Below are 24,913 nucleotides of genomic sequence, written 5' to 3'. Positions count from 1 at the left end.
GCGTGGAGCTTGTTAGAAATCTGTCATGTTTGTCATGGTATAATGGCCGGTAAGAGTATTCCTTGAAACAATGTCTTCATCTTTTTCTCCACCTGTACAGTCTTTGCTGTATTCTGCTCAACCAGACAGACAACTTTGGGGTTGTTTTTTAAATGTTGGTTGTTGGCAGTCAGTTGATGATGGTCTGTTTTAAAAATAGAATGATGCCTTTTTGGTACACATCAGGCACAGTTAAACTGTACTTTCATGTGTTTTTTCTACTGAAAAAAGGCCAACCTTGTTAGCTGTAATAACTCTTGCACCTAGTTCAATGATACACACGTTTGAGCTAACACGATTACATTGTTTACTCATTCTTTTGGTGAGATGGAGATAGTTGTGTTTAAAGAAGATATGGCCTCTGAAAATGGCAACGTTTGTGCGTTTGCTTTTTTAATCTGCGTGTTCCATCATAAGGTGGCCTGAGAAGATCACTTATGATTGTTTGATTTGTGATGTCATGACATTTTTCAATGCTTCCCTATCAGAAGTTGGTCTTTGTGTAGGCCTATGTCCTAGTTTATACAACATTCCATAAAAGTGATCCATCAAGAGAACACTTTCTCATACTACCGAATATTTGTGGTTTTCCCCAGAGCGAGAATCTGGTCAACATGCAGCAAAATCATTTGTGATTTTCCATTCAATGCTGCTTTTCAATTATAGCAAGTTCATTGTTTTGTTTTTCAGTTGCAACAAGCTAGTATCACTAACCATCATTATATTCCTATAATTTATAGCCATGCGATTTTTTTCCTATCATTACATTGTTATTAATATTTCTGCTTAAAGCTGGAATCCCTGGTTGCTACGTACATTTTTGGACCTATAAATGAATGATACACTTTGAACGGGGTATGGTAGTAGGTGCCAGGTGCACCGGTTTAAGTGTATCAAGTACTGCACACTGCTGTGTTTTTCACTCAACAGTTTCCTGTGTTTTATCAAGAATGGCCCATCAAAAGAGGGTGTAACTCAATATTAGGAGTGTGTCCTAATTTTTTGTACACCTCAATTCATCAGAGCATGGACTCTACAAGGTGTCAAGTGTTCCACACGGTGCTGGCCCATGTTGACTCCAATGCTTCCCACAGTTGTGTCAAGTTGGCTGGATGTCCTTTGGGTGGTGGACCATTCTTGATACACACGGAAAACTGTTGAGTCTGAAAAACCCAGCAGCATTGCAGTTCTTGACACAAACCGGTGTGCCTGGCACCTACCATACCCGTTCAAATGCACTTAAATATTTTGTCTTTCCAAAAGGGCTTGTAAGTAAGTGTTAATTAAAAATATATATCTAAAACTAAAAAAACGAATAGTTAAAGAACAGCAGTAAAATAACAGTAGCGAGGCTATATGCAGGGGTACCGGTACAGAGTCAATGTGTGGGGGTACAGGTTAGTCGAGGTAATTGAGGTAATATGTACATGTAGCTAGATTTAAAGTGACTATGGATAGATAATAACCAGAGAGTAGCAGCAGTGTAAAAGGGGGGAGGTGGACAATGCAAATAGTCTGGGTAGCCATTTGATTAGCTGTTCAGGAGTCTTATGACTTGGGGGTAGAAGCTGTTAATACTTTTGGACCTAGACTGATTGAAGTGGATTGAACAAGTGACTTCAATAAAGGATCATAGCTTTCACCTGGATGTACCTGGCCAGTCTATGTCATGGAAAGAACAGTTCTTAATGTTTTGTACACTCATACCCATTGATTCTTGAAGAATTATAAATGCTACATGAGCTTAGGTCAACTGTTGTTTTTTACTCCAGTGTTTGTAAGCAATGTAAATGTAAACAAACACTGTATAGCCTCAAAACATGGTTAAAACTGTAATGTTGATATCATGGATGATCAGTCCTTGCATCCATAGCTCTGTCTATGAATTTGAGAGTGTTTACACTTCTCCAAGGCCCATCCCTCAGCTTTTTACCAAAACACTGGCGAGATGACAGCTTTGTTATTGTTTCAATTAAGGATGCTAACTCTAATGCTGTCCAACGTGTTTTCCTGTATTCATAGTCACAATACAACACAATACTTGTATTTACTGTAATTTAAACAGGATCCCTATGCCCCGAGTCACATCCCGTCATGTTTGAGAATCTGGTCTTGCCTGTTTTCCCTCATTCTAATTGCTCTCTTTCTCTCCCTCCCCGTCAAGTTGTTTTGGAACTCCCCATGCCGTGCGACTCAACAGGAAATGTGAGTTTCACATATAAAGGACCTCTCGTGGCAACTCACTCGTCATTACAGAAACGACTACTTGACACTGACAAAACCTACTGTATGGTGGTCAAACGGGAACTAAGCGATTTACTACCGAGACATAGACTGCTGCAGCGTAAACAAGATATTTATCACAAAACGGAGAGTAAAAGGTACAATCGACTATTTCTCACGATACATTTATTCGATCATTAGTGACATAGGCCTACCATTTCAGCTCATGTTTAAATCTTAATGTTATTTCAATTGTATTTACATTTTGTGAATGTTTTGTTAATTTCCTGTAGTGCTGTAATCCAGCTCATCATGGTGGACCAGCTGGCTTTCACGCAAGAGAACAGAGAGCGGATCCTGGCGGTGGATAACTCCTTTGGCCCCTTTGGGAAGTTTTTGTTCAGACCTGGCCGGGTCTTGATAGGCGAGGGGCGGCTGATGAAGCTGTGTCGACGCCGCCCACAGCCCAAAGTATTTTACTTGTTTAATGACATTTTGGTCTACGGTAGCATCATCCTTCATGGACACTGGCACAAGAACCAACAGATAATCTCCCTGGAGGATATCCAGCTAGAGGACCTGGAGGACGGGGTCAGCATGGAGAACCAGTGGCTGATCCGCACCCCAAGGAAGTCATTTTACGTGTCAGCTGCCTCTGCTGAGGAGAAGCAGGCCTGGATGGAGCACATCGAGGACTGCAGGTCCAAGCAGCTGCAGCATGCCGGCTGCCAGCCCGGATGCACCTTCGCCACCACCTGGATCCCTGACCGGGCGTCCGCCATCTGCATGCGCTGCGCTAAAACGTTTGGGGTCAACAAACGTCGCCACCACTGTCGTCGCTGCGGCTTCGTCGTCTGCAACGCCTGCTCCAAGAACCGGGCCGTAATCTGCCACATCTCTACTAAGCCTGTGAGGGTATGTCGACTGTGTCACCTCAGTCTCTAGGACCACGGGGCGCTGACCCAGGACGAGGTGCATTCACGGGGGGACAGCGATGGGAGGAACTGCTCTGATGAATACGAACTGGTCATGCCTGAGTACGAGGCGACTATCGACGATGAGGCAGATGAGCGGGTAGATGAGCACGCACCACACAAGTGGGTTGAGTCTCAGATCAACTCTTGGTCCCCGTATAACTATTTAAAACCGCACCATCAAAGTCCCAATCTCACTGGCTTGTCAAACCACTTGACTTGAATTGGATTGACTTTTGGACAATGTGAGAGGACACTGAAAAGTATTTACTGAATTAGTATGTGGTGAAGAAAAGTGTCAAATCAAGACGTTACATGATCACATGTAATGATAAATATTGTGCAAATATGAACACTACTGGATCAATATATTCCTGTTAATATACCTTTGAGTGTATTGGGGAGCTTATTTGTGTTATCCGTTTGATAAATGTTAACCTGTATTATGAATTGTTGACTGTCCATTATACACACACGAAGCATCTTTGTTTACATGAAATATTTTGCACTGAATACTTTTATATTCATCCTATACTTATCTTCTTTAAAAAAGGCATGTGGACTAAGATAATGTGCCTATATTGTGTACCTGTAATTATAACTCTAAATGACAATACCTATGCTTCTTTATCACATTCATATCAACCATTTACCTATAAAATAAAATATTTTGATAGCAACCTTTTGTCATCCTTGTCCTGAACACCTGGTAAGACTGCTTGTTGACCTCCAAACAGCTGTAATCAAAATATTCAGTGCTTAGTGTTACAAAGTCCAGCAGACACATGAAACAGTCCTGGGGCAACAGGTGCAGTAAATAAGCCTTTAGAGAAAGTTCTTGCATCACTTGATTTTCCTAACTCTAGTGTTGTCATTGGCAATACTCAGGCCAACTGCCAATTACATTTTGGAAAGAACTTATTCATTCATGTCTATCATTAACACTTTATCTAGAAGTCTTTGCTAGGTAAAGCTCCGCCTTAGCTCACTGGTCACCATAATACCCACCCGTAGGAGAAAAAAAAAGTTGCTGAAATTGGAGACATATCTCCCTCACTAACTTTAAGCATCACCTATCTGAGCAGTTTACCTATCGCTGCAGCTGTACACAACCCATTCAACTACCTACCTCATCCCCATATTGTTTTAATTTACTTTTTTTGCACACCAGTATTTCTACTTGCACATCATCATCATTTGCACATCTATCACTCCTGTGTTAATTTGCTAAATTGTAATTACTTCGCTACTATTGGCCTACTTATTGCCTTACCTCCTTACTCCATTTGCACACACTGTATATCGATTTTTCTATTGTGTTACTGATTGTACTTTTGTTTATCCCATGTGTAACTCTGTTGTTTTTTTTGTCGCACTGCTTTGCTTTATCTTGGCCAGGTCGCAGTTGGAAATGAGAACTTGTTCTCAACTGGCCTACTTGGTTAAATAAAGGTGAGATAAAATAAAAAATAACACTTCATAGGCATTTCAAACAAAATCAGTTTAACTCGTCTACTGTCTAAAAGGTTTTTCAACGAAGATATAAGACTGCTCTCACATCCCAGACTACCAATAAAGTGGTGATGTAATATGATATCGTGAGACTTCAAACCATTGGAATTTGAAAAAGCTGCGGTTAAACTGTTTATTCGTAAGCCATTCCTACAAGACTAACAACCATCTCTCAGAAACGAATGACATAACTTCTTATGAAATTTGTCCTCGAGATGAATAATCTATCTTTCTCTGTATGATGTTATGACAACCTGCATGACCACATTTGCTTGCAAAGAAGGAACAAGGAAACGTCTAGAAAAAAAATGCACAGAGACGTCATAACAAACAACCTTTGCACATACTTCAAAAAGTGCTTTAATACCTTAAGATTGTAGTATTATTCAAAAGTCTACATTTGAAACATTGAAAAAAGGAACTATGTTACATTGCGTACCATTTCAGAAAACCAGAACAAAAATACTACGTAATTGAGTCAGATGAGATACCATTCTGTTCCGTGCATGCATCTGTCCAGGAGATTACATTGCGTAGCATTGTCTTCCTTTTCTTACAAATAATGTGTAAGTGGTTGAATTTCCCTTACGAAACTGTCAGTTGATTCACTGAAACATGTTTTCTGGCTTAATGATGTCATACTAAAAGCTTGTGATCATACAAGTCACCATTTACCTTTATTTCATTCATCATGATTTTCATATAAACTCTTTAGTACAGAGCATTACAAAAAGTGTCTAAGATTTTCCCAATTAGTTAATTCTAGGACTAGGTGGGACTTATCACCATTAGGCGCCAGAAGTATCAAGGCCGGTTTCTCAGAAGTACTCATCTCTTACCATGTTCACAACGCATGAGTCGCTTGAGATCCCAGGCACACTTACAAGAGGAGTGATCAGAGTTATTTTGTCATTGTCTTTGTATTTGTTGCAAATAATGTAAATTATAAATGCACAGCAATATTCAACGTGTACATTTCAGTGCAGAATATTGGCAACAAATGATGCCCTACAGTACAAATAAAGTGCACCATATTGATTAATTGCTGGACTGTTCTTGCAAGAGAAGTTTCAATCATACCGCTACATTCAGAGGTAAAACTTTCTCATCTAAAACAAAACAAATGTGTACATTTAAGGGCAATTCCACCACTTTTCAACCTCATATTCATTATCTCCAGCGCCATACCAGTGTCTACATACACTATGTAAAAACAGCGCGTTTTAATGATCTGTGGTTAAAAAGATAAGAAAGGTCATAAAAAAATGCTTCTCTGTGACATAACAGGCTAGGATTAAAAGTAACAAAACAGTGATTTTCAAAAAAGTTTCGAGCCAGAGGGTATTTTCTTGCTCCTCACGTCACTGCGAGTCTCAAAGTGTTTGAAAATCACTGTTTTTAAATATGTTCTAACTTTTGATGATGTCATTGGGTTTTAACTCCATATTTGTTTCTACAAAAAGTAGAAATGTGCCATTTTCACACATGTAGACACTGGTATTGTTCTGGAGGTAATGAAAATCACGTGAAAAAGTGGTGAAATTGTCCATTGCTTTATCAAAGGATATGATCAGATATTGGGTAACATGACTGGTCTGACATGAGCCTCAATGTATTAACTAAATAAGGCCTCTTCCACTGAAGGTTATTTCAGTCTCCAAAAATAAGCTGGAGTTGAATTTGAGTACAAAAAGTTGTTTCTTTCAAAAGGCAGCAAATGTGTGTTCTAAGTTCCTCCAGATATTCAGTCTGTGTAGATCAGTCCCCATATCTCACCTCTGCTCTCAGTTCCTTTGTGATATAACTGAGTAGGGCAGCAGTGACCTGCTGCTGGAGAGTAGCATTCCCTATGACCAGGGCGGTCAGCTGGGCCAGGTCTGTCCAGTCCAGTGAGCCCAAAACGGCCATGATATCAGCATAGAGCCTCTGCTGCTGGTGGGGAGGCAGCTCCATGATGATCTGAGGGAGAGGTCTGAACTGTTCACTGGTCATCCACCATCCCAACAGGCCACCTACTGCACCACCTAAAGAGCCACACAAACGAGATCTGTGTCAGAAGATCAAGAGGGGAGAAGAGCTGCAGCCCACAGATGGTTAAACACTCATGGTTTTAAGATCTACAGAGAAGACAGAAATACCAATGGTGGAGGTGTGGCTGTTAATATTCAGAACCACATTCCTGTAAGGTATAGAGAGGATCTCATGTGAAATACTGCTTAAGTAATATGGCTACAGGTTCATCTGCCTCACCTAAAGCCCATTCTGGTGGGAAGCTGCTACAGACCACCAAGTGCTAACAGTCAGTATCTGGATAACATGTGTGAAATGCTTGATTATGTATGTGATATCAACAGAGAGGTATATTTTCTGGGTGATTTAAATATTGACTGGCTTTCATCAAGCTGCCCACTCAAGAGAAAGCTTCAAACTGTAACTAGTGCCTGCAAACTGGTTCAGGTTATAAGTCAACCTAGCTACAAACAGTATAGGAATGAAATCATCAACATGTATTGATTAGATCTTTTCTAATGCTGCAGAAATTACCCTGAAAGCAGTATCCAAATCCACTGGATGTAGTGATCACAATATAGCAGGCATATCTCGGAAAACCAAAGTTCCAAAGGCTGGGCTTAATATAGTGTGTAAGAGGTCATACAATACGTTTTGTAGTGATTCCTATGTTGTTGATGTGAAGAATATTTGTTGGTACGTGGTGTGTAATGACAAACAACCAGACGCTGCACTTGACACATTTATGAAATTGCTTATCCCAGTTACTAATAAGCATGCACCCATTAGGAAAATGACTGTAAAAATGTTAAATCCCCATGGATTGATGAGGAATTGAAAAAAAATTATATTTGAGAGGGATGAGGCCAAAAAGATGGCAAATATGTCTAGCTGTACAACCAATTGGCAAATGTACTGCAAATTGAGAAATCATGTGACTAAACTGAATAGAAAAGAAGAAGAAACTACACTATAAAACAAAGATAAATGACAAAAAATTATAGTAAAAAGCTTTGGAGCACCTTAAATGAAATTTCGGACAAAAAGGCAAACCCTGTTCCATCATTCATTGAATCAGATGGCTCATTCATCATAAAACCAACTGATATTGCCAACTGCTTTAATGATTTTTTCATTGGCAAGATTAGCAAACGTAGGTATGACATGCCAGCAACAAATGCTGACACTACACATCCAAGTATATCTGACCAAATTATGAAACACAAGTATTGTATTTGTTAATTCCATAAAGTAAGTGTGGAAGTGGTGGAAAATGTATTGTTGTCTATCAAAAATGACAAGCCACCGGGGTCTGACAACTTGGATGGAAAATTACTGAGGATAACTGGCTCAAATAGCTGACCAATCACCCTGTTACCAAGCCTTAGTAAACTTTTGGAAAAAATGGTATTTGACCAGATACAATGCTATTTTACAGTAAACAAATTGACAATAGAAGGACATTCAACAAGCACAGAACTTACACAAATGACTGATGATTGGCTGAGAGAAATTGATGATAAAAAGTTTGTTGGGGCTGTTTTGTTAAGACTCCAGTGCGGCTTTTGACATTATCGATCATAGTCTGTTGCTGGAAAAACATATGTGTTATGGCTTTACACCTAAAAATAAAGGAGAGCCGCACACTCTAGGAGCTCAGATGCAAAAATATTTAATTTACCAACGTTTCGACAGGCAAGCTGTCTTCATCAGGGTATAATCACAGACACTGCGGGATGACTCGTTTATATATAGTGTCAAGACACACAGGTGTCTGTAATCATGGCCAAGAGTGGCCTAATATCATTGGTTAATTTCTCAAATATTAAAATGGCATAGAAAGAGCAGCATACAAAATATACAAATGGATAGCATATGATCATAGACTCACTTAAGACCACACAAGCCTACAAACAACCACAATGGCAAAGTCACAACAATCACAAGAATGGCTTCAGATCAAAGTCCACGTTGAGACCGAAGGGAGCAAGGGTCTTTAAGTTAAAGATCCGAGCAGCCTCTCGTTTTAACAATAAATTATCAAGGTCACCCCCTCTCCTAGGGAGGGTGACATGTTCGATGCCAATATAACGCAGAGACGAAATCGAGGGGCCTGCCTCCAAAAGGTGGGCCGCAACTGGGTAGGTCAAGTTTTGGCACCTAATGGTGCTACGATGCTCTGAGATACGTACTTTTAATTCACGCTTTGTTTTACCCACATAATTTTTACCACAAGGACAAGTTATAAGATAAATAACTGCCTTAGTGGAGCACGTAATAACACCTTTGATTGGGATCGATTTCCCTGTTTGTGGGTGTTTGAAGGATCTGCATTTATAAGTGCAATTGCATTGAGCACAGCCATTACACTTAGAATTTCCATCCAGTAGGGGCGCAAATAGACGTTGTTCAGGAATATCTTGGGGTGGTAAATTAGAGTGTACCAATTGGTCTCTGAGATTTCTGCCCCGAGAAAATACGACCAAGGGAAGGTCCGAAAACACATTACCGAGACTATCATCGGATTTTAGAATGTGCCAATGTTTGTGAACGATTCCCTTAATTAGTTCAGAGCGCTTTGAATAGCGGGTAGTTAGAATACAAGAATGTGTCTTTTTGCGAGACTGCCCTTGAAAAAGGTCATGTCTCGTTTTGTTTTGAATTTTCTCAATGGCAATATTAATCTGATCACTTTTGTACCCCCTCTCCTTGAACTTTCTTTGCGACTCAGCCATATTTCTGTCAAAATCTGATTGTTTTTTGCAAATTCTTTTGATTCGACAGAATTGGCTGTAGGGCAAACTATTTTTCAAGGGAAGTGGGTGACAGCGATCAGCCCTCAACAAACTGTTACGATCAGTAGGTTTCCTGTAAAGATCAGTGTATAGAACATTATTATTATGGCTTTACACCCCCTGCTATATTGTGGATAAAGAGTTACCTGTCTAACAGAACATAGAGGGTGTTCTTCAATGGAAGCCTCTCCAACAAAATCCAGGTAGAATCAGGAATTCCCCAGGGCATTGAGTAAAGCCAGTGTGTCTATGTATGCGGATGACTCAACACTATACACGTCAGCTACCACAGCGACTGAAATGACAGCAATACTTAAGAGCTGCCGTTAGTTTCAGAATGGGTGGCAAGGAATAGGTTAGTCCTAAATATTTAAAAAACGAAAAGTATTGTATTTGGGATAAATCATTCACTAAACCCTAAACCTACACTAAATCTTGTAATGAATAACGTGGAAATTGAGCTAGTTGAGGTGACTAAACTGCTTGGAATAACCCTGGATTGTGAACTGTCACGGTCAAAACATATTGATATTACAGTAGCTAGGATGGGGAGAAGTCTGTCTATAATAAAGCATTCTTAACAGCACTATCAACAAGGCAGGTCCTACAGGCCCAAGTTGTCGCACCTGGACTACTGTTCAGTCATGCGGTCAGGTGCCACAAAGAGGTACTTAGGAAAATGTTTATTGGCTCAGAACAGGGCAGCACGGCTGTCCCTTGGATGCACATAATATTTCTACCCTATTGCTATACTTTATAAGCAGACTGCATATACCCTGAAAATCTCATAGCTGCACACACACAGAGAGCTAACATAGTCAATCTCTCCTGGCTCAAAGTGGAGGAGAGATTGACTTCATCACTACTTGTATTTGTGAGAGGTATTGACATGATTGTGGACTACAGGAAAAAGAGGACCGAGCACGCCCCAATTCTCATCGACGGGGCTGCAGTGAAGCAGGTTGAGAGCTCTTAAGTTCCTTGGTGTCCACATCACCAACAAACTAACATGGTCCAAGCACACCAAGACAGTCGTGAAGAGGGCACCACAAAATCTATTCCCCCTTAGGAGACTGAAAAGACTTGGCATGGGTCCTCAGATCCTCAAAAGGTTCTACAGCTGCACCATCGAGAGCATCCTGACTGGTTGCATCACTGCCTGGTATGGCAACTGCTCGCCCTCCGACCGCAAGGCACTACAGAGGGTAGTGTGAACGGCCCAGTACATCACTGGGGCCAAGCTCCCTGTCATCCAGGACCTCTATACCAGGCGGTGCCAGAGGAAGGCCCTAAAAATTGTCAAAGACTCCAGCCACCCTAGTCATAGACTGTTCTCTCTGCTACCGCACGGCAAGCGGTACCGGAGCGCCAAGTCTAGGTCCAAGAGGCTTCTAAACAGCTTCTACCCCCAAGCCATAAGACTCCTGAACACCTAATCAAATGGCTACCCAGACTATTTGCATTGCCCCCCACCCTCTTTTTACACCGCTGCTACTTGTTGTTATCATCTATGCATAGTCACTTAAATAACTCTACCTACATGTACATACTACCTCAACTGTGCGCACATTGATCCTGTGCCGGTACCCCCCTGTATATAGTCTCGATATTGTTATTTACTGCTGCTCTTTAATTACTTGTTACTTTTATTTCTTATCCGTATTTTTTAAAACTGCATTGTTGGTTAGGGGCTCGTAAGTAAGCATTTCACTGTAAGGTCTACACCTGTTGTATTCGGCGCATGTGACTAATACAATTTGATGTGATGATTTGATGATTTACCGAGCTGTCTGTTTAAACTACTGGCACACAGCTCGGACTCCCATGCAGTCCAGAACAGACTATTGGAGGCGCACAGTACTACATAGTGCCATGATTACATGGAACTCTATTCCACATCAAGTAACTCATGCCTGCAGTAAAATTAGATTTAAAAAACAGATGAAATACACCTTATGGAACAGCGGGGAAACATAGACACATGCATACAAACACACAATAATATGTACACATGCATTTTGTGTTATAGATATGTGGTAGTAGAGTAGAAGCCTGAGGGGGCACACTTAATATGTTGTGAAATCTGTTATGAATGTATTGTAATGTTTTTTAAATGTATAACTGCATTAATTTTACTGGACCCCAGGAAGAGTAGCTGCTGCCTTAAATAAAAATAAAACACCCATATTTATCCAAATCTACCTCACCAATCATAAGACAACATTGGCTGAGAATTATTCTACCCTAATGCCATACTTTATAGGCCTACTGCATATACACTGAAAATCTCATAGCTGCACTCAATACAATTGGTTTGAGAAAGGATATGGCTCCACCTTGTGGTTGAAGTAGGGAAATGCAGATTATTATAATTATGGTTACTTAATTGATAGGATCCTTACCAACAGCAATCCCTGGGGGACCACCTAGAAGACCCCCTAAAAATGCAGTCCCTCCTGCCACTGCGGATCCTTTCCCAGAATTCTTCACTGCTGCTTTTATCTGCTGATTTGCAGACAGGTCACAGCATAGTTGCATGACATCATCCATACGTGGAGCCATTGTAGCTGCTCTCCCTGGTGTTATGGCAAGAGGGACACTGAAGATCAACATGCAACCAAGCCAACTCATCTGTCTCTAGTATACATTGCGAGTAAAAATAGCCACTACCAATTTAACACTGGAAGAGATTTATGACTTGACTTCTGTGAAATGTCCTTATGACTAGGAGTATGCCATCTTCTGGTAATGAACTGCATAACACGGCTGAGAGTAGCCTATACCAAAAGTAAAATAAACTATTGTTCAAATGAATGGTATAGGCCTTTTTCACTCCAAATGTTGACAAAACCAGACAACTATATTATTGTAATCAATTCAGTTATCATATTTAGCATAAAGAGACTGGGAAAATAACTGAAACTTAATGCAGACCATTGCCATGAGTCAAAAACTTCTCACACAAGAGATTCGACATGCTTCCCTCGGATTTATGTTATAACCACAATAATAACGACCGCAGATAACAATAATTCTACTTCACTTCTGATATGTATGCCTTTAATAATGGCGTTAAGACGACATATTGTTAGTGTGTGTCATCATGTGGCCATCAGCTTTCTCTCTCCGTTAAAAGTGTGGCAATAACCTTTACATAACGACATAGTTGTCCCCATCACACAGGACGGACTCTGACGTTGGCCTATATGAAAATAGCCTACAGTAAACATTGGTGGTGAATCCCTACCGTCAGATCTCGCACTTCGATGATGTGTAACTGTTTGTGTATAATGAGCGTTGGTAAAAAAAAATAGTACCGCGGTGAATGACGGGACATTCGTTTAGGACAAGCCCACATCCTGTTAAAACGATTCGCTGTGGTTTGTTAGAAGCACAATACAACACAGTCAAATAAATAGGTCTCAGTAGGGCAACCTGTCATAATTGTCGTTTACGCGGCAAATATTTGCAACAATGTTGCACGAAAAGTCATTGAAACAATTCCCCCCTTTTCGTCATATTGGTGGGGTTCGTTTTGCGTGTCCCAGTGCTCAAGGTTGGTGGAGACTCCTCTTAAGAATCAATGGAATTATCTAAAATAACCAACTCCGTGCTAACGGGGCACCGGGCCATGCAAAACGAAGTCGACCACTGTTGCGGACTGTAAACAGCTGTACAAAAAAAAGAAATCTTCCACTCTTATGTATTTTGACTTGTTATTATAGACCACACGCCTAGACTATTTGAAAGATTGGACGTCGGTTCAAACCAATTATCTAGGTATGTTTCAAGGAAGGACACTTTTGTTCACTTGACAGCTAGTTGCCAAAATATGATGACAAAGGTTAGTTAGTGCGCAACCAGCTGAAGCTCCGCCTTCGAGTTGGGATTTTTGTTTACGTTCACCACCCACCAAAGCAAAGGGAAGCAGTTGGTGTTCATAAACAAGTCTGTATCAAAACAATTACAGATCAGTTATAGTTTCGAGCCAGCCGTCGGCCACCGCCCGTTAAATATACATTTGTCAGGTAAGAACAATTACATCGTAGCCTTCAACATTGTGCGAGAGGTTGTATCCGTGTAACAGCCTTTGTTCATGTGTTGTCTAGACACTTTTCTTTAGCCTACTAACTTATCTATCCACTGCATTGTTTGTATTGATTTCTACATCCCCAAAGTGTCCTATTAAGCCAGCTTTTTAGTTTGGTAGACTACCATGTAATTGTAACCATGTCATGTGTAATTTTGTATGTAGGTTAGTTTATTTGTTTGATTGTCAGTGAGTGAATTACATATAGTAAATGCAGTTCTTAATTATTTACTTATTTATTGAAGAAGTTTAAAAGCGAATTTCACATGAAGTTCACCCAAACTACTCTCCTATTTTTTTTTAAAATGATTTAATAGTTTCTATCACACATGTATATATCTTGAATAGGGGCTAATGTAAGGATTGTCTTACATGTCTTTAAACTTCCGATTTATGGACTTTTTGATGGCACACCAGAAAAGATATGCAATACATTTTAGCACCTTATGAGTTAATTCTGGCTGGGCACAATTGGATCTTCCCTTGCTGGCAGGCTGGGGTGTAGCTGTTTATTGACAATATAGGTTGACAAGTACACCAAGGGATTCAAAGACCGTGGCTGTCTGGACAGCCCGAGGACTAAAAGTGGATGTTGTGGTATTCTGTCTAGTCTATGACACATCAAGCCTGAAAGACATACACATACTGTTTATACCTGATTATGTTTTTAATAGGCCTATTTGACTAGAAATGTAGGCCTTTTTAATCAAATGATATACACTAAAAAATATATATATATTTTTTTACAAACCAGCTGTTTTCACCATAGTTTGGCCAATTGGCTTCATATTCACCACATTAGTTTATTCAGAACATATCTTAAGATTCAGATTCTGGCTTGAAATGAGATTGCTGGTCAGAAAGGATGCCATGTCCTCCAGTCTGCAGATAGCTTCCAAGGGGAATGCTGTTCCTCATTCTGCTGTGCTGGCAGGGTCATTAACCCAGGACCCAATGTTAAATACTAAAGGTCATAATGTAAGATGTTGTTCAGCGTCTGCTTCCCGGGAATAGTTTCCAATCTATTTTCTGTCAATGTGGATATTAAACTACACATGCCTTTTCAGGTTGTGCTGTTTTCTTGCATTTGATGCAATGTTTTACCATGATCAGTTTTGCAATTTTACCAGTTTAGCAATAATTGCATTCGTTATGCAACTGTTTACCTTATGGGGGCAACATACTATAACACTATGTTAACTCATTTTCTTTGCAGACTGCAATAAGAGGGCCAAGGGAGCCAAACATATACACAATGATTGGAAAGATATTTGCCCATTTCCTTGGTAGCACAGACAATGATTTTTCCACAGATGACAATGAAACCTATGAGGAGCTCATTGAGTTTGAGGAGGGAGGATGGGTCGTTATCAACATTCAAGGTAAGCCGATAATTATGTTCCCTGAAAGTTGAAATCACAAGTTAGTTGTTGAACTGGTATGGGCATTGTTGTCTGCAGTTACTTGTTTTGTAAATGGTAGCATTGTAGTTATTTGGATAGTAGATCTAATGGTCACTATTAGAGGTCTCACTAGTGTTTTTCCTCTTTGGTCTCGGTTTAGTACATTTGTGGTCTGATGTTTCCAGAGAGCAACTCCCTGACCCCGCCTGAGGAAGACCCTTTGGAGAACCTGCTGATTGAGCATCCCAGTATGTCTGTATACCAGATCAGACACCAGACCAGCGATGAGGAAGACTCAGATGAAGAGGATGCTTCTCCCAGGTCAGTTTTCATCCAGGGGATCCATCTACTTAGTCAGTGTGATAACACAACCATTATCCTAGAGAAAGGAGCGCCACATTTTACAGTTATTCTGTGTGCCCCCCCCCCCCCCCCCCCCTGCAGGCCTGTGCCAGTCAAACAGCATGTGTCCTGGAGGTTAGCTGCCTGGGGCAGCCCGCTTCCATGCAACGTCCAACTGCTTGCCATACAGCAAGCCAGGACTCACGTGGAGTGCAAGAAGCTGACCAGGAGTGCTTTCCAGAGACAGAACCTTGCCAAGATGCGATTCTCCCCCTCTGACAGACGCTTTGGTCACTTCAAACAACCCTGCCAGCGTCTGTACAACTACTGAGTGTCTACTGAGGAACCACGTCACTGTCTGAAGCCACTTAACATACAGACCGTAGACATATTACCTTGTCAATTTCTTTACCCTGATCAAGGGAACCCCCTTTGCTGAGTATGTTATTAACATGCTGAGCCCAGTTTGAGAGTGAAATAGCCTTGAGTAGATGTGTGTGCGCATGTGAAAAGTATTATAACTGGCTTGTTACTGTTAAGTCTTATAGCTCTGATAAACTTTTATTTAGTGTATGAAATGCAAAAGGTTTTAGCACTTGCAAATATATAATATAATAATATAATATATACAAATTTTATTGAATATGGTATACATTTTGCTATTACTTTGTGTGCCTTAGATTTAGATACGTTGTGGGTATATTGCTTTCAGGAAAAGTTGTTAATTAAGTTTCATAGCTATGAAAAGCTATTTTGTATATGATATGTGACGACACAAAACATCACTCTTGAGTAATTGGACCTCTGAACAAATACAATGTATGTAAGGATTACCAAATAATGATGAACACTGTTTTCTAATGTATGTTTTCTAATTGTGTGATTCACTTTGTTTTCATACATTTATTCCCAGTGTGTTCGTATGTTTGCTATACTGCTACAAGACCTGTTTGTAAATATATTCAGATTTTTTTTGCTATTTTGGTGTATATTTAAATGTGAAAAATTGTTAAACAAGTTTGTTTTGATTGGGTATTATTTGTGTTTTATTAAATAGCATGAGACAACTTCAGTAATTACATGTATTATTACCACCAAATGTATTTCATTGTTCTGCATTAAATTATTTTAGTAGCACATTTAGTGGATTTCATTTTCGAAGCAAACGCACCTTCCCCAAGAACTTCTTAACGCTTTCCGGATCAACAGCATTTGCCCAAACACCTCCCCTCTTGAAATGAGAGCCAATTATCATTGCAATAGCATCAAGGTAGTGTTCCATGTTGTAATGGGTTACTCCTGAGCCAATAAAAACTGGGAGTCTTACAGACTGCAACATCTGCAAATAGAAAATAAAAGATTGTTGAGTAAATATTTTGAGATGTTACATTATGTTTACTGAGCTCATTATATTGGAAAGCTGTGCAAGAGCTTATATGAAACAAATACCTAAATGGTTGGATTTAGGAATGCATTGCAAGTGTCATGCATCATCTCTGATAAGTAAATGGTAAAAGTATGTTCAGAGATGATATGAGAAAAACACATGAGGAAAGAGATCAATCCAGACTCTGGCAGCTCCATATACCAATCTGACAACAGAGCCAGCCCAATGAAATCATACTGGGAGACTGTAGGAGCACCTCCAAACTAGGCAGCAGGGTTGTGCGGCAGTCTGGCCAGAGCCTGCCTGTGTTTACAGCCTTCTATCTAAGTCAGCCATCTGTAGGCTGTGCTTAAAAATAGCAGATGATGTTGGTGTCTATATTAGCCAAGCAGGGCTGTGGCAGGCAAGGGCAGGACCTGGCTGTGTGCCCATGGTCAGCATGATCCAGACTGGGGGGGACTGTGAGGCTGCCATCCTCTCCCCAGACGAGGCTGCTCTTTATAAGGCCAGCAGCGAGGCCCAGAGGCTCCATGGGCTTTAGGGAAGCTTAACCTCTGGGCCACATGAAAAACTAACGCCAGGAACTATCTGCCCTTTCAAATGTAGGAAGTATGCCATAGACTCGTATGCAGTGGGAGTGGTATGGAATTGAGTGAGGTGACTGAACATACTTTTGTTAGGGTGTGTGTTATGGTTAGGGAGAATGTATGACATTTAGAAAAAGGGCACTCCCTTATTAACCAAGACTACAGGCATGTTTGAGAGAAAATGAAAAAGGGAAAGTAAACTATGTTTGTACTAAGGTGCACGCTGAGCATTCCTAAAATGATACACCTAGCATTATGCCTCAGATATATAATGTATGTGCTGAGTGTCGGCTGCCCTTTGATCCAAGTGGTAAAATAGTGATTACACAGTAATAGCCTATGCCTTATTTGTTTTTTTTGGTATTCATTTAAACGAGTTGGGGGTCTTTTTATATTACTGTATGTGTCAGTATGTTTGTGCGTCATACCATACATGTGTGTATGTGTCATACCGTACATACATGTCTGTATGTGTCAGAGCATTCAGAGACAAGACACACCTCTGAGTTCCACTGGATCTGCCTGAACCCCTGTGGCTGTTCCAGTGATAATGAGCCCGTCAGAGAGGAAAAAACGCAGCTGCTCTGGCTGTCGTCTCCACTATGCTCACATCTGAAGTCAGGGCATGGGAGCTAGGAACACAAACCCACAAATCACAAAACATCCAATTACACTTACTACAAAAGTCAGAAATTGTACCTTTCATCTCCTTGCGGTACCGTTAACGGATAATATTAGCCGCAATACTTGCATGTTGAAAACCTTCTGAAATGCCATATCAGGACATCTAGGCTAGCCAGTGGGGTTGTCTGACTGGAATGTTTTTTGAACGATTGCGCACCTGTGCTTCTTTTTTATATCAGTGAAGATCTGTACATGTTCAGCCTTTATTTGCTTGCCGTATCGCAAAAGGACTCCGACACATGCATTCAAAAGGCCTTCATCAGCAACATGTGAGAAGACATATCCCTCTGCCCTGATAAAATCCATACCTTGGAAATAGACAACAACGAAATAGGTAGCTAAACATTTACTTTTCCCAACCTCTTAACACGGATCTTTCTATTAAACTCAAATTCCAGGCTAGCCTGAAGCACTCTTGCATGCATGTATTAATCAGTAATAAGCAATGCCAGCTATATCAACCTGAAGCCAGTGCAACAGCAAGAGAGGAGGATCTGAACTCCAAAAGGCAGAGGTGGACTGATCCCCCTCACCGCTGCACACACTGCTGTCATAGAGGCACACACCTCTGGTCCAATTGAGAATGTGTACTGAACGTCATGCATGTCCTCAATGATCAGCCCCTCCTGTTCAAAAGATCAACAGACAATTCATTTCCAGTCATCCTTGAGGATGAATATTGTGGTTTACATAGGCTACAATATTAGTAACATCAAAAAGTAAGGAGTTCTTCTGTCTGCTTATACTTACAATTCCTGCATTGTGATAGATTCGTGGCGTGCTTCCTCAATAATTTGAGGCCATGCTTCCAAAAGGTGTGCCTGAAAAACATAAAATCAAAGTTTTTAAAAAAGAGAGTAAAAAACGACATGCGTCTCAATAATCTTTACCTGGTAAGGCTTGAACATGAATCATTCCAATAACCACAAATTTGGCACGTCCAACGAGTTTCAGAAACTGTTTTAAACCAGTTGCAATGTGGAGGCACAGTGGCTTTGAAATGAGACTCGTTCCCATGTAGCTGCTAGCTTGATCACGTGCCTGGTCAAAGTGTACGTTAATGCAGGTTTCGAGATCTATGAGTGATTGTCACCCAATCCAGTGTTTTCTTCGTGTGGCTCATGAAACATATTAAAATAACAGTTATGCCTGAGAAAAGGCACATAGGGTGCAGATTAGCCTCCTCGTCTTCTGATAAGAAAACGCAAATGTATGAATTATATATGAAAGCATAAGATGGTGTCTAAAATGTATTTGACTAAACCTGCACTGTTATTTTCCAACAAATCATTAGTGTAGACAAGAGGAAGCCACTAAACGTAGCTAATGCACTAGTGCATGGCGCCATCACCATTCTCGTTGAGCAAATTGCGCGGCATTAATTTGATCTTAAAATAATGACATAAGTTACCTCTTGCATTATGGACAGCGAAAGTCTATTCTGTCGGCTTGACAGAAAAACATTTTTAAAAATGTCAGGGAAAATCAGCATAACGTCCGGATTTGCAGGTTTTTGAGAAGGACACAGTCTTTGTTTACATCCGTCTTCCCTAGCCACGCGGTACTTTGTGGTTCCGGATTCTAAGTACCGCCCCTGAGCTGTCGCCGCACCAGGCACACCTCCCTTTTGCTGGATAAATGCAATATTTGGAACACCATTATAATGTACATTTCTCACACAACATAAGATTTCAGGTGATTTCACTCTTCACTTCTGAACAACTAATGACTAATAATAATGTTCGTTGAAATGTAACTGCAAAGGGTTACTGAACAGCGCCAAGTATTTAAATCACCCGCTCGGACCGCCCCTTATAATATGTAGACAGCAAGCAGTTTATAAGCCAAGGCGCAAAACTCACCGCACAAGAACAAGTAGCTAGCAAAGTTCACAGCTACCTTTTGATGACAGAGGCCACGAATCGAACGATAATTGAATAGCTAGCTAAGAACTGTAGCTATATTGTGTCTGATCCTTTCAGCCAAGTGTGGACATCTTCGCAGGGGAATATTTTTAGGTAAGCTGGCAAAGAATTGAAATATCTCTTGTTAGCTAGTAGTCTTACAACTTTTCAATCAAACTCCCTCAACGTGATTCGAAATGAGTGTTAAGATTGTAAATATCCTGAATTTGAAAGGCGATGGACAACATTGGATGGATAGTGTTTTTGTGAGAGCTTGTTAGAGCGGGTGAATGGAAAATGGCATACTTGATGGCTCGGCCATTTTCTGTCCAGCTTCTCTCTCTCATTTAGAATAAATGAACTCGTTTCCATCGACTGTAAGTCAAACTGTTAGGTTTAGGTGATAGTGTGGAATCTGGTGTCGATGTATTCGTGGTTTTGTGACAATTGTTGCAGTATTTCATATTGTTTGTCGTCCTTTAACATTGTCCCACTTCCATTTGCCCGCGCCAAGAGCTTTTGACGAGTTGGCTTTGTGAGTCTTACGTGGGGGGTTGGGTTATGGTGTTATTACCTAAAATTTGAACAAATAAAATATTTAATGTTTGCAGGTTCTCTATATTGGAGGGATACACGTGGGCTATAATGCCAAGAAAGGGGTAAGTTTCAGTTTTGCAGTTTGAACTAGTCTTGTCAATGTAACTAGGTGACGAAAAAAGTTCACGCTAGGTAGCTGGCTTGCTAACTAACTAGCCGTGGCGTAGCTAGTTAGCGAGCAATAACTAAAACGTTTCTTAGCATTTCAGCAGGATGCATATTATAATTCAATATTTACTGTGTCATTTCAGGAGAAATGTGGAATCCAAGTCTATTGATCACGAGGTGCCCAAGGAAACTACAGTGAGATCCAGGAAAAGAAAAGCAGACGTTGCCATTGTAAGTTATTGCTATCTGGGTATTGCTACTGTAGCGAGATGGTTACCTGGCTATGTCTTTGTAATATGGTTTATCAAAATGAACACTTATTCAATCCTCAGTATTTGCAAGACCCAGATGAAGTGGCAGAGATGATAAAAAAGAAACAGTGTGGAACTCAGGTAACTACATGCATTGTACTATTCCAATGCATTCCCTTGCAGACCATGCATTTGTTGGATTTAGCTAGCAACACACCAGTCAGGTTAACCTACACAGGTTCATCAGGACTGTTCAATAAATGACACAATTGTGTTTGACACCAATAGCAACTGATTAGTCTCAGAATCCTCTTCATGCTGTTTGTTTTTATCAGTTGGGCTTTCTTCTATTTTCTTATCCCTCCTGTGCAGGTGTGCTGGAATCCTGAGTCGGTTTTCACAAGCCCGTGCAGGCGGATCCCCACGCCTGACAATGAAGTCGATCAACCAGTTGCCTTGAATACCACTGGGTTTTCTGCTCAGTACACCTTCAAAAACATATTTGTCACCCCCACCAGGTCTTCCCCTCTTCCTGTGCTATGGTGAGTCACTTCTGGTATCTGGGACAACATGGGCAAGATGCAGTGACGCTGCTAAAGAGCAGGAGTGGTTACTTGACATGTTTGATAAGTAATGTATGATTTTCATTAGGAGTTTGCATGACCTCATACCTTAAACTCTGCACTTACACTGTCCAAGGCCAAGCATTATGATAACCAATGTGTTCACCTGTTTCATTTGAATGTAACAGACCATGTAGTCCTCTCACTACTATTGTCTTTCTAAGAGTGTACAGTCTGCTGTTATAAGAACAGATCCCTCCTTGACACTCATTATGTGTACCTGTATACTATTTAATATTACAGTTCTGTGTTTGCACTCAGAATCAAGTTGAGGGATTCTTCGTTGATCTCTTAATTTGAAAACTACACATTTGAAATGGACGCTAACCCTCTGGGATGTGTTGCTCTTTGTAGCTGGGCAAGCAGAGAGGACGTATGGAACAACCTGTTGAAGAAAGACGAGACGTATTCTCGAGACATCCACATCATGACGAAACACCCACACCTCCAACCCAAGATGAGGGCTATTCTTCTGGACTGGCTAATAGAGGTTTGTAGCTCTTTCTGTATCAAACTCCTACATTTGTCTCCCACAGTGTATCTACTACTTTGATCAATGTTACTTGATCAGTGTCAATGTTTTTTTTATCTTAAGGTGGTGAGTGTATTAGTTTTACCAATAGATGTATGGCCCCAGTTTAACTAAGTCAACTGGGGCTAGACAGAAGAGATGGCTGTCAGGTGATGAGTATTAGCTAAGCTCTAACATATTCTAAGGGGAAGCCTAGTCAGCTGCACAACTGAATGCATTAAACCAAAATGTCTTCCGCCTTTAACCCAATTTCTGAATCAGCATTGATCTTTAAAGTTGGGTCGTGTCAGACCTATGGTATAGAGAACCATGATCAATATTATTACGTGGGGATCTCTTCCTTAGCTACTCTGACTTTGCCTACAACTTGTATTCTCAACCTTGTTTTCTCTCTCAGGTGTGCGAGTTGTACAAGCTGCACAGAGAAACCTTCTACCTGGCTCAGGATTACTTTGATAGGTTCATGGCCACGCAGACCAATGTTTTCAAGTCAACACTACAGCTCATCGGCATCTCTTCTCTGTTTATAGCTGCCAAAATGGAGGTAGGGAGAAGCCTCTTCTACAACCTGTGTTAAGTAATTTTCTCCATTTTGTATATCAGAGGGAGATCTTTAACGTGTTCACTACGCTTTTCAGGAAATCTACCCTCCAAAGCTGCATCAATTTGCCTATGTTACTGATGGTGCCTGTACTGAGGAGGATATCTTATGTATGGAGCTAATCATTATGAAGGTATGCCTCTCAAACGCTTTACGTCCCAGTGTTTCTCAGTACGGATGGGTCACACATCCTTATTGTTGTCTAAAGCTTGTTGAGACATGATCAACGTTTAGCCATTTACTGTTAAAAATGACTACGTGTGTTCCTAATGATGCTCTGTCACTAATGGTAGTTCCTGTTTAACTTGATGGTAGGAGACTCAGAAGAAACATGTGTACTGAGCTGGGGAACTCTTCTCTGTGGAATGAAATCATCATGTGGCTCTTCCTACTGTGTCCCCCTTTGCTCAGGAGCTGAAGTGGCGTTTGAGTCCCCAGACATCTGTGTCCTGGCTAAACATCTACATGCAGATTGCCTACCTGAAAGAGTCCGAGGAGGTTCTCATCCCACAGTACCCACAAACTACGTTTGTACAGATTGCCGAGGTAAGGTTACAACTGAGATTTCCCGCCACCGCACGTGATTCATGGTATCTTACAACAAAATATACCTAAGAAGATCAAGGCAAAATATGGTCTCACAGACGACAGTGCTTTTGCTTATACACGATGGCGTTGTAAGACAATGGTTTCACATTTCCTCAGAATGGCTCATTGCCTCAGGTCGGTGTTGTGCACATGCGGTGTTATTGTGCTCGCGGTTTTCCTTTTCATTTTGTTTTCTCTCTATAGCTCCTGGACCTGTGTGTGTTGGATGTGAAATCTCTGGAGTTCTGCTATGGAGTCCTGGCTGCCTCTGCCCTGTTCCATTTCTCCTCGCTGGAGCTGGTGGAGAAAGTCTCAGGTAGGGCGTTTCATTCTGAGGCTGTTCAGGTCAATCAACATCTTCAATCCTACCACTGAGTTGTAGTGGTTTGGTGGACTTGTCAAGGGTGTGTTAGCCCTAACCAGAACCCTTTTGTCTTGATCTGTGCAGCGCTGAAGTGGTTAGACATTGAGGCTTGTGTGAGGTGGATGGTCCCCTTTGCCATGTCCATCAGAGAAGTGGGCAGCTCAGCCCTGAGGCCCTTCAAAGGAATCCCAGCAGACGACATGCATAACATTCAGACCCATGCTGCCTATCTGGACTGGATGGTGAGGGCATCGTTTGATTTGTATGGTTTTCAACCACAATGTCAAACATTGGCATAGGGCATTGTATCAGGCTGTTCAGAGCGAATATTTTTTCCCTCCGATTGTTTCTTGTGTTCAGTGGTACACAGCTGAGTTGCAGCCTGTATTGAGAGTTCTGTTGGTTTCTTCTTTAGGCGAAGGCATGCTCCTACCCACAAGTGGACGTAGATCGCAGCCAGAGTTCCCCAATACCGTCCGGAGTGCTCACTCCACCCCCCAGCAGCGAGAAACCAGAGGGCATTGTCTCTTGATTTCCGTTGGGTTAGTATGGGCTGAGGAAGTCTCAAGATGGGGACCAAGATATTGTAGGACTGGGAGAAATCCATTGCATTACACCAACATGTGCTCAAATGCTTTTTCTATATGCGTGCAGGTGTTTTGGTGCTAAGGTGAATGGATGTCTGTCTTTTTTGAGTGATTGACAGTTTTTAATTGGAGTGTTGCCAAGCTGGACCACCTGCCAAAAACCCAGAGCTGTCACTGGCTCTGGGTGCTGCTAAAGAAGGTGGACTTGGATTGATGGAACAGTGGATGAATGTGTGTGTAGCTCACGCTTGCCATTTTGAGAAAGATAATACTGCCAGGTTTGGGGACCAGTAGCTCTGCTGCCAAAATGGACAAGTGGAACAGCCTGCTTCAGAAGCAGAAATATGGATTGTATTTTAACTCTGCAACTTTCTCTCTTGCATTTGAGTTTTTACCAAAATGTATGATATTTGTTTTGAAATGAGATGCTGCTACTTCTTTTTTAAATAAAGTCACTGTCGCAGACAGCTTTTATGTTTTACAATGTTGTGGGTCTTTGCCTTGTCCAGGGACAGGGATTATAGCCTGGTTGAACCAGCCTGCTGTGTTCACTATTCTGTTTTATTGCGTGTGAAATAGCTTGGTGAACTCAATGATCAGGCTGGTTCTACCAGGCCGGTACAGAGTCGATGTGCAGGGGCACCAGTTAGTCCAGGTAATATGTACATGTAGGTACTAGATTTAAAGTGACTATGCATAGATAATAAACAGT

At 41.0% G+C, this 24,913-nt stretch overlaps 3 protein-coding genes, 1 long non-coding RNA gene and 1 pseudogene across 9 annotated transcripts; 3 read left to right on the top strand and 2 right to left on the bottom strand.

Annotated features, from left to right (window-relative positions):
- The first annotated feature begins 2,310 nt into the window (after positions 1-2,310).
- On the top strand, positions 2,311-3,878 carry LOC120055921 (annotated as a pseudogene).
- Positions 3,879-5,089: 1,211 nt separating this feature from the next.
- On the bottom strand, positions 5,090-13,291 carry LOC120046092 (protein C19orf12 homolog). 2 transcript variants are annotated; one of them, XM_038991050.1, is made up of 3 exons: positions 12,801-13,291; positions 11,956-12,129; positions 5,090-6,772 (listed from the first exon to the last, which is right to left on the bottom strand). In XM_038991050.1, the coding sequence occupies exons 2-3, from the start codon at positions 12,113-12,115 to the stop codon at positions 6,507-6,509; spliced, it is 426 nt and encodes a 141-aa protein (XP_038846978.1). In that variant the 5' UTR covers positions 12,116-12,129; positions 12,801-13,291; the 3' UTR covers positions 5,090-6,506. The 2 variants fall into 2 exon arrangements, with proteins under 2 accessions (XP_038846978.1, XP_038846972.1); XM_038991044.1 differs by lacking the exon at positions 12,801-13,291 and adding an exon at positions 12,488-12,736.
- A 143-nt stretch (positions 13,292-13,434) lies between these two features.
- LOC120046083 (tumor protein p53-inducible nuclear protein 2-like) lies at positions 13,435-16,527 on the top strand. Of its 2 annotated transcripts, XM_038991023.1 has the most exons (4): positions 13,435-13,581; positions 14,860-15,025; positions 15,232-15,367; positions 15,491-16,527. In XM_038991023.1, exons 2-4 carry the CDS (start codon positions 14,899-14,901, stop codon positions 15,717-15,719), a joined length of 492 nt encoding a protein of 163 aa, XP_038846951.1. In that variant the 5' UTR covers positions 13,435-13,581; positions 14,860-14,898; the 3' UTR covers positions 15,720-16,527. The 2 variants fall into 2 exon arrangements, with proteins under 2 accessions (XP_038846951.1, XP_038846961.1); XM_038991033.1 differs by lacking the exon at positions 13,435-13,581 and having other exon boundaries at positions 14,914-15,025; positions 15,207-15,367.
- Positions 16,395-19,599, bottom strand: LOC120046105. 3 transcript variants are annotated; one of them, XR_005476777.1, is made up of 5 exons: positions 18,937-19,070; positions 18,797-18,867; positions 18,613-18,672; positions 17,863-17,994; positions 16,395-16,727 (listed from the first exon to the last, which is right to left on the bottom strand). It is a non-coding gene; the product is annotated as an uncharacterized LOC120046105 (long non-coding RNA). The 3 variants fall into 3 exon arrangements; XR_005476775.1 differs by lacking the exon at positions 18,937-19,070 and adding an exon at positions 19,458-19,599 and having other exon boundaries at positions 16,400-16,727; XR_005476776.1 differs by lacking the exons at positions 18,613-18,672; positions 18,937-19,070 and adding an exon at positions 19,458-19,599 and having other exon boundaries at positions 16,404-16,727.
- Positions 19,600-19,897: 298 nt separating this feature from the next.
- On the top strand, positions 19,898-24,682 carry LOC120055905 (G1/S-specific cyclin-E1-like). Of its 2 annotated transcripts, XM_039003951.1 has the most exons (12): positions 19,898-20,064; positions 20,562-20,609; positions 20,799-20,886; positions 20,988-21,047; positions 21,279-21,448; positions 21,884-22,019; positions 22,459-22,605; positions 22,700-22,795; positions 23,074-23,208; positions 23,455-23,566; positions 23,699-23,856; positions 24,030-24,682. In XM_039003951.1, exons 2-12 carry the CDS (start codon positions 20,596-20,598, stop codon positions 24,144-24,146), a joined length of 1,233 nt encoding a protein of 410 aa, XP_038859879.1. In that variant the 5' UTR covers positions 19,898-20,064; positions 20,562-20,595; the 3' UTR covers positions 24,147-24,682. The 2 variants fall into 2 exon arrangements, with proteins under 2 accessions (XP_038859879.1, XP_038859887.1); XM_039003959.1 differs by lacking the exon at positions 20,988-21,047 and having other exon boundaries at positions 19,899-20,064.
- Positions 24,683-24,913: the final 231 nt, after the last annotated feature.

This window comes from Salvelinus namaycush, chromosome 1 (genome assembly GCF_016432855.1).
Source record: "Salvelinus namaycush isolate Seneca chromosome 1, SaNama_1.0, whole genome shotgun sequence".
Lineage (NCBI taxonomy): Eukaryota > Metazoa > Chordata > Actinopteri > Salmoniformes > Salmonidae > Salvelinus > Salvelinus namaycush.
This window is presented reverse-complemented; position numbering and strand designations above follow the sequence as displayed.